General features: G+C 39.9%; 1 protein-coding gene across 1 annotated transcript in view; it reads right to left on the reverse strand.

The window, feature by feature from the left end:
• NYAP2 (neuronal tyrosine-phosphorylated phosphoinositide-3-kinase adaptor 2) overlaps positions 1–18607 on the reverse strand; it is a 130699-nt gene extending 112092 nt beyond the window's left edge. The window contains exon 1 of the mRNA XM_035544968.1: positions 18393–18607. Within this exon, the coding sequence (XP_035400861.1) occupies positions 18393–18598 (206 nt within the window). The 5' untranslated portion in view covers positions 18599–18607. The remainder of the gene's footprint in view (positions 1–18392) is intronic.
• Positions 18608–19149: the final 542 nt, after the last annotated feature.

Here is a 19149-nt window from a genome sequence, read left to right on the forward strand (position 1 = left end):
GCTTTCTTAAGCCTAAATGTAGCCTTTTAAATAAAAGCTCTGGTAAGCCTGCACCATACTGGGACTTTAGTCCCCTTGCAAGTTCCAACACCGAGTTACTTACGGCCATACAGCAAACTTTCAGGCAATCCTGCTCATCCAGGTACCTTCTGCTACAACATTAATACCTGAGTCATATGGGTGGAGGCATTTACAATGGGATATGGTGCAAAAACTAAACCTGAAAACGTCTGAATCTGAGCACCATCTGCTCTTGAATGCAGCTGTGCTGTTTGACAAGCCAAGAGATGCCCCACTTGAAAACAACAAAAAGCAAATCTTTTATACCATAAAAGCTTGCAGTCACCAGAATTGCAACTCTCAACATATACAAAGCTATCAAAATAATCATCAATTCACAGGGACATTGCAGCAAAGAGCAGGCAGCAGAAATTTGCCCTGTTTTGACCTTTACAGCTGGAGTCTAAAATTTGCAGTCCAAGCTGGAGGTCTGGGAAGTACTGACACTGCCCAAGAGCAGCCTGGCTAGGAAATAGCTGTCAGTAGCAAGCAAGCACCTCAGTTTTCTTCATGGGGATATCTGCTCTTCTGCTTTGATCTACGTGACCAACAAATAGAAAAAATAAAGTCAACTATGCAAATAATAACAGCAATATTAATAGTCTTGGACTTAAGCAAGGGGAAAAGGGCAAAGCATATAAAATAAGATGTTTTAAGTGGAAAAAAGAGTTCAGTTTGCTCTTCTGATGAAATTAAGAAGCCTTTCTTCGATGTACAGTGTAGTGCTATAATTTGCTGAAGAAAGATTACATCTTAATAAGCCTAAATTATTCTTTATATATTACTTTTCTTTTCTGTGGTCATTTTGTGCAGATCTTACCTTCTCTTTCTTTGCTGAAAGCTAATGGAGGGTTTTCCATATTCTTGAGAGGAAAAAGGGAGAGTGGGCTTCCAGTTCCCAAACCAAGAAATGGAAAGGGTGAGTTGTGGGTCCAAGAACTAACAGTAGCTAATTAAACCACTCTGTCCCTTATGCCTTAGCTGAAAATAATTGAGAAATTCAGTTCCTCTGATGGCTTTCTTTGTTCTCCTATCTCTGCTTTAATTACTTTGGTGGTGGAAGGTTTCTTTCCGCAAGGCTGATAACAAGTAGAACAAAAAAAGTAGCACTTTGAATCACTGATGGTTCATAAAGCTCATTGAAATAATCATGGCTCAACTAGCGTAGGCCTTCATGCAATCTTAGCCCATTAGGTGTATGCTAATTCAGGCCTTCTCCACAGCCTCTAGACTTCTGTTTTGGATTAATCTAAATACTGCTGCTCTGTCCTCCCTCATGCACTTCAGTGAAACAATCACATTTCCTTATCACCAGCGTGGAAAACAGCAAATCCCCACACAGGACAGAACAAGCATCAAAGGCATCTTGCAGATTAACAGCTGTGCCACCTTTCAGGGAGGAGGGATACAGGTGATGGTTTCAAACAAGCAGAATTAATGTTTTCAATATTCCCATTGTACCTCCTAAGTATTGCTCAGACATCTGTGCCAAAGGCTTACCTGGAACCTTCTGACAGCAGACGCGCCGCCGTGTAACGCTGGCTTAGCCTCCTGCTGTCCCCTTGCCTCTCTCCTTTCTGGCTCAGGCAGCAGGAGATACCACAACACTGGCTGTATACAGAGCAGCTGCTGTGTAAGCATGCTTTCTACCTGAAATCCAGTGCGGAGAGGCTGGTGGTGGCTCTGTCCAGTAAAACTTGATGTACTCAAAGGAGTGACAGGAGGCACAGTAAGAACGAAGGTTCAGGCTCAGGCAAGCATCTCTCTGGACCACATGTAATCAGACCACAAGCCATAGAAACACTCAACACGAGTTCATGCAACCTTGTGAAACCAAACAAAAACAAGTACCAAAGAAGTACCAAAAAGCATCTAGAATATTGGAGGCACTCAAGTACATTGACATCTATTTCCACCAAAAGCTTCTTACTCTGTCCTAATACAAAACACAACTGAATATATGAAGAAAGTTAAATGATATAGAAAAGTAGAGGGGAAATATTATTCAGAAGATGAACTACATGCCATTTGGACATGGAATTGACCACACAGTAGGAGGTTTAGCATGACAGCATGTACAGCACTAGGGGACGCTGGAAGAAAACGTTATTTAAATTATGCATTATCTCACAAACTAAACTACAGTAGTGAACACAATACTGCTAATCGTGCATGGAATGATGATCTGCATTTCTTTAATTAATGCAAACATAAGCCACCATACACTCCATCAAATTGTTGAGGGTCACTTTTGCAAATGAATATGAATTAAAATGGCTGGTCTTTATAATAAAATTATAAAAGGCAGGATTATCACTAACATCTCAAAGACAGAAAACATGAAGGGAAAGACCCTTTGAAACAGCCACTCCAGGAATTTCAGTATCAAAGACATTTAGCTTCAAGATTTTACTTGTATTATTTCCATATTGTAAGATTAAGGCAAAGAGTAGGTGATTATAGAGAGCAAATTGAAAATTGCGTAGGAAAAGCTGTGCGCTAAAGAAACAGCAAAGGTACACATACCATCATCATATTCAGTGTCAACAACATCACTGGAGTGTTTATCCCAGTCTTTTACAAAGCACTGTATAATACGAGGTCTACAATAAATATACAGTTCTGATGACCTTGTCATTAAAGAAAGACACACAAAAAAGCTTTTCCTGCCCCTCATTTGCATGAAAGGGGAAAAAAAAAAAAAGGTTGAAAATAACCAACCTCACTTTATGCTTTTTGTCATTGCATTTTATTTGTTCTCAGAGAAAACCCTGAAGTAACTCTGTATATGAAAAAAGTAAAAAGCTAGGAGAATCAGAACCAAATCTGAAACTTTTTCCCTGTTTGAACAGAAGTCTTTTTCATTTTGACAGTTGTGCATCTAAAATTTGAAACAGGTAAAGGAATACTATTGAAAGGACATCTTTTTTTCCTGACGACATGTTTATGATAGAGTATAAAAATTCATCTTAGAAAAAAATAAAGAAAAAGTAGCAGCAAATCCCTTCGTGGAATTGCATTTCCTTCCCTTTAAGGTTTTCTGCACCTGAACACAGTACCTGGGCAGTGTTGCAGGGACAACCCCACTACTTTTCTTAACCCCACTACTTTTCTTAAGACAGCATGCCTTGTCTACGCATCAGCTGTACGTTTGGAGCAAACAGCAGATCACTGGGTCCCCAAAGAAGCAAACACCAGAAAGTCCCTCCCGAGCTCCTGTGGCCTAGCAGAGCTTTCCAGAGCAGCCAGCAGGTGTCCTTTTTAATAGGACAACTGGGACTTAATCCTTTGGCTATCCATACGGAGTCCCACTGCTGTTGCTGCCAGCAGAAGGGTGACTGTATGTGAAAGAAGCCAATGTGCCTGCAGCTCTGTTGTTTCTGATGCAGCCTTCAAAAGATGCCTTTAGTCAGAACTTAACCAAGACTCCTTTTGCAGCCACAAGGATCAGAGAATGTGTGAGATGGACGCTCATGGGCTCATACAAATGCTTTTCATTACATCTCTAAAAACTCCGGTGTGCTTCCCTGAAGGAGTGTGTACAAGGCAAGAGGTTATCTCTATCTACAAAAAAATTGTTGTTTTGGGACAACTTTCTGGTGAAGTGATCTGTATTTTGTCCATGCTAGAGCTTCATGAAAACATCTTTCTTCTATTCTGATGAACTTCAGTAAGTGGATGGACTCAAAGCCTCTGCTGGACAAGTTGATAAGGCCAGAGATGACTGAAGTCTTGAACAATGCCCTGCTCCAGCCTTCCCAGAGCAATGCCCCCAAAACCATGATGTGTATGGACGTATTTCATCTACTGACCGAATGCCAACTCAGGTTTCAGCTTACTACGAGGCTGGTCAGAAGCACTTCAGTACTGCAGTGAGTTCTTCAGTTTGACAACTATTGTTTCATACTAATGAGAATAAAAATTCATTTTTTAACTAAATAAAAAACAGTGGAAGGTGTTACCATTCTGAAAACAGAGGAAGAAACCTCTGCTGCTCTTTGCACTGTCTGTACCTCCTTTACTAGATGCATGCCCTTAAAACCAAGCAAATGAATAGCTTAGGATGGCATAAATCTTACACTGCCTACATAATAGCCACAGTGACACAGAGAAATGTAAGCTTCACTGTGGCACCAACTTATTTTGCACGCAAAATAAATCGCACTACTTATCTCAAAGTGCGAGCGCAACACAAAGCATTTTAGAAAAAAGCAAGTCAATGACTCATGCTGGTCAACCTTAAATTAACATCAGCATACATCACTAACCTTATCGTAACACAGGAATGCTGAACGTTGCTACTATTAAAGTAAGACTACCATCTTCAAGAAAGTGCAGCTGGAAGTCCTTTACTAGAAAAATTGTACGGTTTACACATTTCACGTGTTTGCATTTTCTGTATCATCAGTTAAAATACATGCAACAAGAATATGCAGATTTGGGGATGGAGAGGGAAATGAAAATAACTGATATACATTTAGAAAAAAACTCACAGGTCACAGTTAAAGCTCTTGTGTCATTTTCAAATGCCCTTTTAAAAAAGCATTTGATAAGAAAATGCATTTCGGCTTATTTTGTGTATGGCTTAGAATTCAGGCAGTCCACAGCTCTCACCCTGCTAAGTGTTTGGGAATGGTAAACAAGTTGGCAGATAATTGCATGCTGTCTCTTAGCAACCACAACTGTCTTGCAATGAAGTTACTGGGCCTTTTTTTCTGATATATTCTGGTAATGACACAATTTCCACAAATTTTAGACCCAGTCAGGCAAACCCCTTTCATATATTATCTCCTGGATGAGCCCATTGTTAAGCGACAGTAGAGACCTGCTAGGGAAAGCTACCGCTTCGTTTGCAATCTCTTGGGAAGACAATTCACAATAAACATACACTGAGGACAAACAAATGAGTAAGTAGGAAGAGGCTAGTCAAAATATTTTGTCATGAGCCTAAATAGCCTTTTCCATGGCTGTAGCTGCAACCAAATACAATATAGAAACCTGTGGTGGTGTACATAATCCTTGAGATAGCAAAACTTCCAATTGCTTAACTGCAGAAATGAAACTCATATTCTGGAATAGAGGAGAGGCTTAGGCCAGTTTTCCAGAAAAGCTCCGATTTTGGTGACTTCTTTTGCAAATGCAGTCCTGCTTTCAGGCACAAAGGAATTTTGAAAAGCCTGCTCTTTGCACACAGAAGGGGAAACGCTGCTGTCACTACTTCACTCTGCAGATCTAGGACTACATAGTGCTCGTAGACAGCTGAGAGTGGCTGCCAAAATCTTTACTACGTTTCACTGGAGCAGGCAGGGCCTTTGTTTAGTGCCTTCCTGGGAAATCCATGATCTTTAGGTTCTATTTCCCTCTACAGTACCAGAGCAGGTACTAATAAAGTAGCACAAGAATGTTTAAAGAGATCAATAGTGACATAAAATACAATTAAAACTGCAACTTAAAATACCTTACCCTGCCAAAAGACTTACTGCATCACATTTTAAAACGTCTCCCTACTCAATGCTGATTTTGCATTACAGCCCGTTGTGCTGGCTGGCAGAGATGCGTGGATGCACACTTCAGAAGAGAGCGCCCTTCTCATCCGTGTCCCTCAATGAACATAATGCTGCTTCTCTGCTCAATGGTCAATTTGCGCACGAGTACCTCTCTAAATTAATTCTCAGAGCAGGTTACTGTTCCCTTATTATGGACCATCTCCAAAATGGTAACCAAACTCACTTGAAGCAGAATGCAAGGAACCATTACTCTCTCACTCACTGCCTGGTGTTAGCTACACGTGTTTGCACCCTGGCTGGCTACTTCGGAAATGAAGATGAAAATCTGACTGAAACTGGAAATTGAAAATAGATTTTTCTTAAGTTCAAAAGCAACACCATGAATCACTAAAATTATTAATTTCAGCACATAGACTTGAGAGTCTGTCTCTGTAACTCTTGTTAAATTGCAGCTGCACAGCAGACACGGGAGCTAGCAGTCTTTTCACCATGTTTTGCTGTGCAGAGTGTGGTTCTCCATTTTAGTCAGGCACTTGGAGCTACACCTGGCCTCAGATGAGGTGCTTGCTACAAAAACTCAGGTTCCAACTAAAGAGAATGAGAAACCATGCCACTTCGGTCAGGGATCTGACAGAGGAAAGGAAAACAGAAGGAGAAAGGGATTCCCTGCAATAGTACACTGTTCCAGTAAGTAGCTCCAGCAGTGCTCTGAGTGCACCAGCGTGCTCCCCTCAGCACCGATGGGCAGCAGAAGAGCTGGTGACACCAGTCCAGCATGCACAGCACCTGCCCTGGAGCAACAGAATCAGGGCAAGATTGCACTTCTGTCCTCCTCTCCTTCAGGGCGTTAAGGTGCAGGCAGACATAAGTTGTCAACTCCCTCTGGCTTTAATCCATCCCCACCTCCACTTCTCTTTGCCCACCACAAAAACTAGTCCCTCTGCTGAGGCTGCTGCCCCTCAGGTTTGCTCATCACGTGCCTTGGGTGACTTCTCCTAGTCGAGCCAAGTCCTGTCAGGCTGCACCTTGCTGGTGAGGAGCTAGAGATCACTGCCATCTCCATCAGCGCGCCTCTGAGCAGATGCGTGTTAAGTGGCAAGGAAAAGCTCTTCTGGTAAGTGCTTTGGCAACACACCATCAATACTGAGATGGATTAGTCTCCCCATCCCCCCCCCCTTCTTCTTCACACTCACAATTGTATAGGAGTCCACAGGAGGTAACAGCTGAGGATGTGTCCAGAAAAGCAGCATACTGCTTGTCCCACTGCAGAGACCCTTCAATTTTAATTACACTAATCAAAACCTACTATTTTATTTTCTCAAACAGATTTTTCCAAATGAAGGAAAGTGAAATACCTATAGCAGAGTCTTGCCAACTTTCTTGCCCTTTTTTTTTTTTTTTTTTAACCTCAACACAGAATCGAAGAGGAACTCCAGCAAGATGATGCTGACGAAGAAATTGCTGTGATGCTCAAATACAGTTTCCCTTTAAGAATCTGCCAGGGCTAGAGCAGTCACGTGGCAGACTGATGTGTGTACGGGTCTGTGCGTGCCTGTTTAATAAGCCATGAAGCTCTTTGGCTGAACTAGCATGTCTGTCATGTGGTATAGGGGTTGCCATGGCAAGTACATAAGCAGTTTTTGATCTACTTCAGAGACTTAGCAGAATTCAGATTAACAATGCAGGAATATGATTTCATAGGAAAAGCTGTCCTTTGCTTAGCCTAACAGTTCAGATGTGAAGCTGAAACAATTTAAAATATCTGCTGAAAAGTTTTAATCAGCATGTCACAAATACCATTTAGCTCAAAACAATAGCCCTTCAATGTGAATCCCATCAGTTCTGTCTTTGAAAGCAGCTGTGTACTTGTCACATGTTGCAGTGCATGAAATTCTGTACACTTTTCCATTTAAATTCACAGAAAATTGTGTTTCCGCTCCAGCCATCAAAACAAGGACAATTAGTCCAGTGAAAAACAAAAAAATTCCTGTGAAAGGTGTCCCTGACACTGAGGTAGAAAAGGTCTTCAGGTTTTAATACCTGGTACCAAAGTTAAGAAGCTTGCTCATACAACAGGCTGATGCACACCTGCATCACACAGACTTCAACGCAGCGAGAGAATACAGCTGAAGCCACTTGCAACTCAAAGCCAGACTTGGAGAGGGAACTGTTTCTGCAGGAGCAGTCAGAGGACTGTTCTGACTGACTGAGGCCAGCTCGAACAAAACACACCGCTCCTGTACTTCTGGAAACCTCACCATGGTGCCAGCAGACCTTTGGCACACCTTGACCTGAGCTCATCAGTTTTTAGTACATGTTCAGGTGATTTTCATGTGTGCTACTGCTCCAGAGAAAAGATTTCCAAGTCCTGAAATAATTTTTGATGCTACTGAACAAGCTTCAAGCAAAAACATTACAAGGAGTCTAACCATACAGACTGAGTGCCCGAGCCTCTAAGCAATTGAGTAAAGGCAGGCAGACCTCAATACAACACAATTTTTTAATAAAAGTTAGCCCTTTGTTTCCTTGCTTTTCATAAAAAGTCCTTGAAAAAGAATAACCTATATTGAAAAGACAATTGATTCTCGGTGATTCCTTCCAGCAAGAAAACCAAATAAAAACTAAATTTGAGTTAAAGCCAAGTGGATTCCTCTCCCCCTCCCACACTGGCTTCCAAACTCTTCCAGCAGCACCATTCATGCCTGTAATTACCACCAACGCATGGCATCAGGAGGTGCAGAGCCTTCCCACCAAGCAGGAACAAGATGTTGCTTTTGTTCTTTCCCTTTCTTAGAAGATACTGTGTTTGGGTTTTGCAGGTTAATTTCGAATCCTTCTCCTTTTTAACCTTATGCTTCTTACTCCACTTAGATTCCCCGTGTCCCCATACACATCTCACTTCCACTGTGTATCATATCCTTTTCTCCAATAGCAATAAAAGGAAAAATCTCCATTGCAAATCTCTTGCTGATTTAAACAAACCTGAATGCTAAAACATGAAGTGATGCTCTAGGATTTCCTCTCCTCTATTAAAATGGCTTGCATTTATTGTTGATTGATAATCTGATATCCATAAAATTGGACACCTGCATCACTATATTTACAATCAAGAGGTTTCTCCCATAGCAAAATTGCCGAACAGAGTATATGGATTTTTACTGAAACTGTTTTGAATCTGTTTACAGAAGACGAATATCAAAATCTAGCCACTGAAATACTGGATGCAGTTTCAAGATGCAAATAACAAATTTTGCTGCACAACTGTTTTTTGCTTATTAAAAAATTGCTGACATCTCTCAGGTTCATCTCATTACCAGAAATTAGAAAAATGAGATCACTAGTCAGAGCTCCTACTAATGTGATTTTGGTGTTAGCAGTCTAATTTTTTAATTAGCCTCTCTTTGTTTCCTGATTCAGACCTGCGCGTTGTGGAAGGCTGCAGGATTTTCTGTCAGAGTTACAAAGCTGGGCACAAAACAACTTGTCATGCTCCCCAATACCTCTGTTTCAGCCCAGAGCCTTCTGCAGACAGCAGGAATTTGCTTCTCCATAGCTGCATGCAGAGAAGCAAAACAAACTTTATGTTTAATTATAGAAGATTATTCTCTAGATGGGCTACATTTTTAAACAATCTTTTTTGCAATACTAAAGGACTCAGCAGTTTCCTTTTGTCTTTAAAGATTCAATTAAAAGTATGTTTCAGAAATTAAATTACAGCATGAAATTAGCTAAGGGTATGAAATACTGCATTTGCCCTAGCATTCAGGGAAAGGCTGTACAAAGCAATTCACTTAATGGCTCCTAACATGTGATCTCAACTTAATAACTAAAGTGCCCTCAGCTAGCAGAGGATCTACTGGTGAGATATGCCCTATATAACCCACCAAAAGGAAGAATGGATTAAATGCAGGTATATTTTGTTAATTTATGGTAAGCCCTGCAGTCATTCTCATTTTTGATCTTTTAAAACATTACAATTTTGTCACATAACATGCTTGTCAGCAGGAGTATTTCTGTGTGTTTTGGCTGGCTGTGGCCCTCTGTCTTCACGCGTTCCAGAAGCATCTGCCCGGGTCTATTGGAAGCATTTCTTTCTCTCCAGCTTTCGGAGAGTACTGCTGGATGTAATTCATCACAGCCACCAGGGATACACTTCAGTTTATTCTGTGCTGTACTAATACAGGGAAGGAAATGAGCAGTCCCCTAACTCTTCAGCTGTCCCTTTAGTCACTGGTTGGGTACAATTTCGAGTTGTGCTGTGTGCTGCCCTTGTGCACGCACAGTGTTAGTGCTACGGAGGAGTCTAACCCATTTGGGATCCTTGGGTACTGTGCAATAACAAAACAAAAACCAATTCCACTTATGACTGCTGTTCTGGGACCAGAACAGCTCACTTGGTTCATTCATAGGCTCCCCAGCAGCACCCGAGCCCAGCGGGGCTCCCCCCAGGGCTAAGCGGATCCTGCCCTGCGCTGCTGGCACTGCGGTATTGCTAAAGGCCCTGTGCCAACAACACTTTTCACTTTTTTTTTTTAAATATATATTTCTAAACCGATTTCACTTAGGATTACAACACAAATTAGAATAGAAAGCCAGAAAAAATAAAGTGAGTCTCAAATTAACTATAAAACCTACAGCTAGTAATGTCTCTGCAATCTATTTCTTCTCTAATCTCTCCTTTCTCCCATTTCATAAAAATCTAATCAGTACAAATGCACATTCCTATTTCATACGCATTTTAGCCACTGATCTAGGTCAATCTGGCAACAAGGTGCCCATCACCTGATGCTTCTGTTGCAAAGGTGGTCTGCTGAAATTCTGCATTTTCAGGGGTATACCTAAGAGCCAACTCTCTTCTTTAGGCTAAGAAAATAAAGATTCTGATTAAATTGTCAAGGATCATACCATGTTTATGTTTTCCTGTGAAGGAAAAGGAATAAATAAGAAGCATATGTAGCCTGTCAGAAGGGTGCTGAGAAAGAGAAGAGGCAAAGTGAACAAATGCCTACCAGCTGGGTGGGGCATGAAGTAATCTGTATTATCATTAACAGGAAAATACATACAGGTGTGATTCATGGCCCCAGAAAGAGCAAGGGACTGAGCTGGTTTGCTGAAATAGCATGTTTGTCTTCAACTTTATGAACAGCTATTGTTAAACAATAGATTTTCCTGAAGGTACAGAAGGATTCAGTCATTATACTAGTGCTAGCACAGATCTTTGGTTCTGCTGTGTTGTCTGACTGGTGCTCATTACAGACAGTTTTGGCAGAGCTTCCTACATGCATGTGCATGAACATGCTTTGCGCATGCTGAGGAGTGTGGCTAGCTGCAATTTTACTGCTTATGGGTCACAAGACTACTTTCTGTATGTCTTCATATCAGTGCTTCAGGCTGTAACATGAATTCTTAATCCAGGTCACAGCCAACGACAGCATTTGTCAGGTGTCACTGAACTTCAGCGTGGAGTACACTGTGGTTACTGGAAGCCTTGAACGAACGAGAACAGATCGATGCTTGCATTCTGCCAGCAGTCCTGGCTAGGCTTGCTAGCGTTACATGACATCAATTGTGCTGTTGTACTGAATGCATTTCTTCACTAATGAACTCCAACCTAGATTAGTTATAGAGACTTTATCTGGGAATGCTTCAAAATAGTCTTGCTTTTTTTTTTTTTTTATCCAGTCTTCACAATAGCAGTTTTTATTTTTTTTCTGCCATTGGTAAACACTATGCAATTTCATAGTGTATTTGAAGACATTTTTCAAAGCACATGCAAGCCTCTGACTAGAAATAGCAGCACCACCAGAACCCTACAGGCTTGTGCAAAACATCTACTTAACAGCTCTACGTGCATTTCTGTCTTGCTAAGGAGGACTTCTTAGGAGGCAATGCTGGATAATTTTAACTTTCAAGTTAAAATTACAATCACATTCTCTCATTATAGTGTAATAAAGAGATAGTGAGAAAACTAGAAACAAAGTTAGCATAGGAACAAATGGCTGAACTGTACATTATGATCCATAACGCCCCCCCAGCACTAGACAACCTTTACAGTCCCTTCCAACCCAAACCATTCCACGATTCTGTGATTCTGTCATCTCCCGGTGGTACACCAGACCTTCTCCGCAATGACTCAGGCTGCTGAAAGCACATGAGACTGTAGGTTGTGTGTGAACATCCGTCCAAATGGAGTTGGACCATGGCCAGCTCACTCATTTACACAGGTGGTCAGACAGCCTGCAATAGCAATAGTGTGGAGCCACTTAGACTGGATCTTCACTAGAAGAGGGCTCTGTAACCCACTTATAAGTCCTTTGGGCTCTCTGTGACCCCATGCTTCTAATTATGCTTTTAAATATAGCAAATGAATCTTGAGCCAAAATGCACCGGCTTATGTAGTGGACCAGTACACGCCTGGGCAATTTGTAAAGTGATGAAGGGGAAGAGATCTCGTACTTCCCCCCGAAAAAGAGTTAAAGGAATAGGCAGAAGCCCTAAAAACATGGCAGATTTACAGAAAACAACATCAATGTTTAAATACCAAACTGGAGGTGATTTTATTTTTATTTATTTTTAAAAACTTTGGATTACTGAGTTGCTATCAGCAACTACGGTAAATTTTAAATAGCATCTGTTGCATGACTGTCCTAAAATAAAACTTCTCAGAACAGCAGCAACAGCAATATAATATCGTTTGCATTGTGTCTGTTGTTTATTTTCTATGGCAATAATACAGGCAGCCATATGGATACGAGCATTTGGAAAGGAGGATTTGTTGGCTAGACCAGCACATCTGTTTACTTATAAAATACAACCAAAATACATTTGGAGGTCACTGACTGCACAACCATTTTACTTACTCTTGATGAAAAAACTGTCAATGCTACTCTTTCTAAATCAACTCAACTTCAAAAGAGGCTATCATTCTTATAAGAAAAAGCTTATGAAATCATACTAAAATTAGTCTCTATCGTACTTCATCAGACACTTCAACCATAAAGGTGGTATAACAATATTAATTTAAGGATGAAATCAGCATGCAACACATCCAGGAGAAAGAAAACTGAACCAATGCCACATGCATAACTTTCTTGTAACCCATGCCCTTTGATTAAGGGAGCATATACCACCAACTCCATATCCAAAGCCCACATTCATTGAGGGAACTTACATTTGAATTAAAAACAGAACACCAGAAGCAGCCGCACACATACACAAACCCCCCACACCAACACAAACCATTAACAGGTTCGTAAGCTAGTAACTTACAACATCTCAATGACGCGCTTGCAGGTATTTTAATTTATCCCCTCACCATGATCAGAAAAAATTATTGCACTTCCTTGACATTTTTCTTGAGGTCTGGCTGTAAGCATATTTTAACCTAGCAAGCATACATTCCAAATTTAGAAATGTCTAGTTCACTACGCAAAATTTCAACTACAGGCAAATGTTCAGAAAAAAACAAGCAGTATTTTAAACATTATTTTGCCTAAAGTATTTCTCTGATTTCAATACATTATTGATATTAAGTTTATTATAAACAGTAAGATCATAATGAAATTATTTTCCTTTGGTTATTTTTATTCTGGTAGAAACTTTTGGAAGAAACACATCAACATGACCTCATACTCGAAGTTAACACACATTTTCTCAGCTAAACAGAGCTTTTGGCAGTGAACAGTCCCATACATAGAAGAATTTTTATATTTGCTTGCTGTCGCCCACACTTGATAACACTTAACTTTTAGCCAAAGGACACATAACTTATGTCTTGTTTATGAAGAAACCTAAGGACAGAATCTACAGGAAGCTACAGACAGGCAATACCTGAACTCAATTGCTTCCACAATCTTAAAAAAAAATAAAAAATAAAAAAAGGGAGAGAGAGAGCAAGAGAAAAATATTATCTTACTTTTGCCGATGGGTTAGTCTTCTTCAATATTTGAGTTGTCATAGAAAGGAGAGGTTAGGATGACAGCTGTTCATTACAATTCCTTCTTTATTACAAGAGCTTAACTCTGCCACTGGCTGGCTGGCCCATTTCTGCTAGCTTTAGCACAAACAGTGCTCCTAAAAGCTCCTCCTCTTGACAGCATCTGTCTGGATACTTCCCTCAACAAGCAGAAACAAGGCTTTGCACAGAGCCATTTAGGTGCTGGGAATGAGCTAGGAGTCAGGGAAACCATCAGAAGCAGAAATATTTTGGTGGCGACATCCAAGATTTGGCAGGCAGAAATGCATGCCTACTGACACCACCAGCTTCACACAAGTGCATTCACATTTTTGTGGTATTACAAATCAAAATGTCAACTCCCCCAACAAAAACAGTATCTTAAATGATATCTAAAAACTAGAAGCCAAAACTTTGAAAGCATGCATCTCCTATGAAAGTGTGCAACCCCTGCCACTCCCTATGATTAATGCAACATGCCTCAGCCTTTAGCGAAAGAAGACGAAGGGTTCATTATTTCTTACTAATGCTTTGTACTTATACAATTTTAGAAAAAGTCACCAATGAAGTATCACACAAGACTAAATATAATAGATGCAAAGTATTTAAATATATGTATTTCAATTAAGGATGAGTAAGGAAGCAACTGCTTATTATAAGAGGTGCCTTAAGTAAACTCAAAATTCTCACCTTTTCCCTGGCACCCAGAACAGCAGAGCCCAATCTACCTTCTGTTCCCAGAAACACTGCCTACAGCAGATATTGTATCATCACAAATGTACATGTCACAGTACTACAACTTACTCCCACTGAAACTAATGCTGCTTCGTAACTTTATTTGCAATTTATAAGCTCTGTGGGCAACACGCCAGTGTATTCTCTTGGTCTGGACACAGCCTCCTGAACAGACAACGATCAAGTAAGTGAGTGCAGACAACTAAAAGAAGTAAGAAAGAGGGTCTAAAAATTAGGCTTAATATGTATATGCACTAATATTTACTGTGGCTTACTCCCAGCTAACTGATCAGCATGTTAACCTTATTTTCTCTGCATGATCGCTAAGTACTCTACTAAAATTAGGTCAGAAATTCAGATCAGATCAGCTGACTCAGCCCAGCAAGATCAGACAAAGGCTAGTTGCTTTTTTTTCCAATGCAATGCATGGTTTATCCCCTTCAATTTACAATAGATCCATACATTTTTCCCCACAATTAACCTATCAGAACCACAGAGAATGAAATAGCAATCACGCTAACAGTACATCAGTGCTATTGAAGAAACACAACACAATGTATCCTTTTGTAAGGCAAAAATATAATTGCACTTTTTTTTTTTTTAGGGTCATTTTTCAGATCTTGTTTCCAAACTGGCAATACTGATGCATTTCAATGACGTTTTAAGTCATTCAGCATGGTTATCAGATGACTCAGGTAAATAACAGCTTCTTTGCAATAATGTTTGTGTGAATACCAACACTGTATTAATATTAAATAAAGTGCTCATTAATTTTTTAATATACATGAACAGCCTACTTCTCAAAGAGACCATCTGAACACCAACATTGAATAGCTTCTCAAAAATTAAATCATCAGACTTATGCAATTTTCAGTAGGTGCCAAAGACTCGCAACTGCTCTATTTTGATTCCTGCCATCAAAAGGAGCGTGTTTGCTGGAACCCCCTATCCTGCTCAAAATCTACCTGCTGGGAGTCACAGGGGAAGGCTCCCTTGTTGCTACGGAGATTGTTTTCGGTTGTTGATAGTCTCCAGACTGTTAGCACTGCTATCACTGCACATGTGCACCATTTGCTATCTAGGCCACACTATCAGGAAATAGGGTAATATAAATACCCACGAAGATAAGGTAAAGACATAAGGAAACTAGTACAGAACAAAGAAGAAATCAATAATCCTACTTTACCTTTTCTGACTGCCGTGTTTCAATAGACATGGGCTTGGGTGAACCTCTGGAGGTTACTACAGGGAGCAGACTTGATTGCAATCAGCCTAAGTGACTTTAGACATCATTGTTCCTGTAGTCAAATCAGTTGTTTTCCCTTAGTCTGTCATTGCTCTTAGTTGTACTGATCAAGGGTTGATCATAAATATCTATTTTCCCTTCCCAAGTTTACACAGGGAAAAGACAGAAAAAGTGTAGGTAAAGAAAACATTTTCTAAGATTTCCTAGGGTGTTTGTTCTACTCCATTTCCTTAGAAGGATATTGCATGCACACACACACACACACCAATGCTACTGCAATAAGCCAAATGGGCAGGGAGTAGAGGGGCCCACCACGAACACAGTTTTGCACAGAATAGTGCTATATCCAAGAAATGTTGGTGCCTATAAGTCACATACACACACATTTATGCATGCACAACACACATATATTGTTCCTCAGATAAACCCACAGCATTGCTGGGAATCTTCCTTGCATTTTCTGACACCACCTGGGGAGCAGAGCTCTGTTCTCAGCCATCTCTGTTTAACGTAAGCAAAGAAATTCATGATTTGGCTCAGCCCTAAATCATCAACACTTATCCAGACCTCTTCATCAAATCACTTTGCCAGGATCAATAAACAAAACCACACAAAACAACCACAAGGTTGGAAATACTATTACCCCCATTCAAGTTAGGTATGGAGAAGCTTAAGAACCAGGTAGGTCCAAAACTTACTCCCATGCCTCAAGAAACTTATTTACAACAAAGCCTGTTCTGGCATTTAGTGACCTTTATGATCACTCATAAAAGTGCTCGTGAAAGGCTTAGCCAGAACACAGCCTAATTAGCTGTCAACCCTAAAGACCATATTCTAAATAAATCTATATACATTGACAGTTTAACAGCTTATCAAATGAAGTTGCCACCACAAGGACCAAGGAATTTATTTTTGCAGCAGTTGTAAATTAATGAAAAAGTGAAATTTCAATAAATTCAAAAAAGTTCAAATTAGATTTGCAAATAATTTTCTTCAGTGGGAAAAGCCAATAATTTAAGATCATAGAATAATTAAGGCTGGAAAAGACCTCTGAGAACATCTAGTCCAACCGTACACTTACCACCAATATTGCCCACAGATAAGAAGATACTTTTCATCTCACTACTTTAGAAGAGTGGTTTACTGAGTAGCACTTTTGCTTAGGAGGTGAGACATTCAAATTTTTCCTCTTCTTCATATAACTACAACTTAACTCCCCCTTACCATCAGACCCTACTCATCCCTCTTGGAAATTCTGCAGAGTATGTAACTACAGTAGTCAAAAGAAAGAGAAGACTAAAACTGCAGGGTTTCTTGTGGTTGTTATTGTTTTGTTTTTTACTGCTAAAGGCACTCATCTTCAACACAAATTTTCCAGTACCTGCTCCCAGGAACACTAAACGAAACTGGCAAGAATTAAACAAAATGCATAAATCCTGCATAGATCAAAACAAAACAAAAACTGCATTTATTTGCTGCAAGGAAAAATGTTTTTCTTTGTCAAGTCACGCATAGCATAGCTCCTGCTACAAGCTACTATGCCTTTGACTCCTCAACAGTTTGAATCCCTCTAAACGTCACCCAGAAGGAACTGACAAGGTAACTAGTCCAGAAGACACGAAAACAAACATTGCATTGGCTCTCATTATTCACTTTAATTACACATTACTCTTATATTCTCTACAGAAACCAAATTAGTGGAAATCCAGATAATTCTAATTCCTGGAATGTAAAGCAGCCATTATTTTGCTTTATGTTGCTTCTTCTCCTTCCCCCAAACTATATGGGCTGCTCTTTTCCTTTTAACATTCCATCAAAATTACCATACTACTGAAGCGTCACTGGAATGTTCACAGCACAGCATGTCTGTTATACCTGGATGTACAGTACCCAAGACATGGCATAAAATTTAATCACTTAAGCTGAAATACTGAAAATTCATGCTGGGGGGAGAAAAAATTCAAAGGACCCCTACCAGTTTGTGCTCAAGCCATCCATTTGCATATAAAAGTTTAGCATTTAGATGGCTGGTTTAATTGTATTACACAATTTGCCCATTTTGAGAAAATACACATTTTGGACATGCAAATGTGTGTGTGAGTATACATGTACATAGATAAATAACTCTCTGGATAGATAGATAAATAACTATCCCATGCACCCTTCTTTTCCTGTCAAAAAGACTGCAGAGTTTTCATTGCTATCCTCTGGCACAAGAGGCCACATCGTGTAAGTGCTCCTCTCATTAACTGTCAATTAAAATTGATGGAATTGTTCAAGAGCCATTACGGGGTTGTGCCCATCAGGTGTGTGATCCACTTCAAATATTCAATTATTTTTTTTTTACTGACTTCAGAGAGCACAGAACGGTGAAGACAAAATTTTTGTAGATACCAATTAGGGAGCTTTGAAAGCTTATCAGAATTTGAAACCAACTCAAGAAGAATCTGTTTTCATCTGTAAGGCTGTCCCTATTTGCAAGGGTTTGCACAATACATCTTTGCACAAAGTAGATACTGTTGAACTAAAAGCACCAGATGGCTGAGGACCTATTTTCCATTAGATATAGGTCTCCAATTGCAAACACCTAAAATTTTTGTTACAAATCACACCTGCTGAAGATGCCACACATGCTTAAATTTAATACATTTTGATGGGAATACTCTCTTCCATTGAGGAGAGGAGAACCGTTCAGTACTGTGTCTACACAATATAATACACATGCAATTAGCAGCCTGACACAGGCCTGTAATGCCTTTTTTTTTTTTTTTTTTAAACCAACAAAGCTGGAAGTCAACTGATCTAAGCAGATTTACCACTGCTGAGACTCTGAGCCCCTCACCGTTCATTCACTCTGCCAGACCACTCATCTTTTTATCAAAATATTTACCGTTTTATTGCTTCTTCTTGTTTTCGGCGTTTTTCGCTCTTTTCTTTCAAGTAAGCCAGGTTTGTTTCATTCCTCATGCGATCATTCTCTCGAGCAATGTCTGATGCATTCTGTATAACCAAGCCATCATAGGCCTTCATCCCCATATCTTCAATGTACTGGAGAAAAGCGCCCAAAGTGACCTCCTCCTGATTAGAACTCATCATCTTGCAGGAGATAATGAACAAAGGAAAGCAACGTTTCCTGCAGGTTGAAAAACACATGATACCTTAATCAGTAGGAAAATAACTTATGGTTTATGACAGTGAGACTGTGTCAATTGTAATTAACATCTCTGTAAGAACTTTTATACTTTCTCCTGTCTAAAGGACAATAAACAAAGCAATTCAGAACACAGAACTGTATTATTATAGAGACAAGAAGACAAAACCCTACAGCCTCTTCTTTCAGGTGATGCTGATCCGTCCAATTATATATTGTTCAAATCCCCAAAATTATGTGGATCATAAGGTTTTCTCCCACCCCTTGCTTTTCCTAACAGCTTTCAGTTGCAATGACATTGGTTTCCCCGAATCTTGGTTTGAAGTGGACTGAAAAAGTTTCCAAGGACAACAGGTCCTTTTTACAGTTTAGACACAGCTTCGCCAAAGCAGATCATCAGAAAAAAAATCCTGTTCTGCAGAATATTTCCACCTCAAAAAATTGAGATGGAAAATACCGTTCCATTTTTTAGAACAAAAAAGTTCAATTTTCTCTT

Source organism: Cygnus atratus, chromosome 9, assembly GCF_013377495.2.
Source record: "Cygnus atratus isolate AKBS03 ecotype Queensland, Australia chromosome 9, CAtr_DNAZoo_HiC_assembly, whole genome shotgun sequence".
Classification (NCBI taxonomy): Eukaryota; Metazoa; Chordata; class Aves; order Anseriformes; family Anatidae; genus Cygnus; species Cygnus atratus.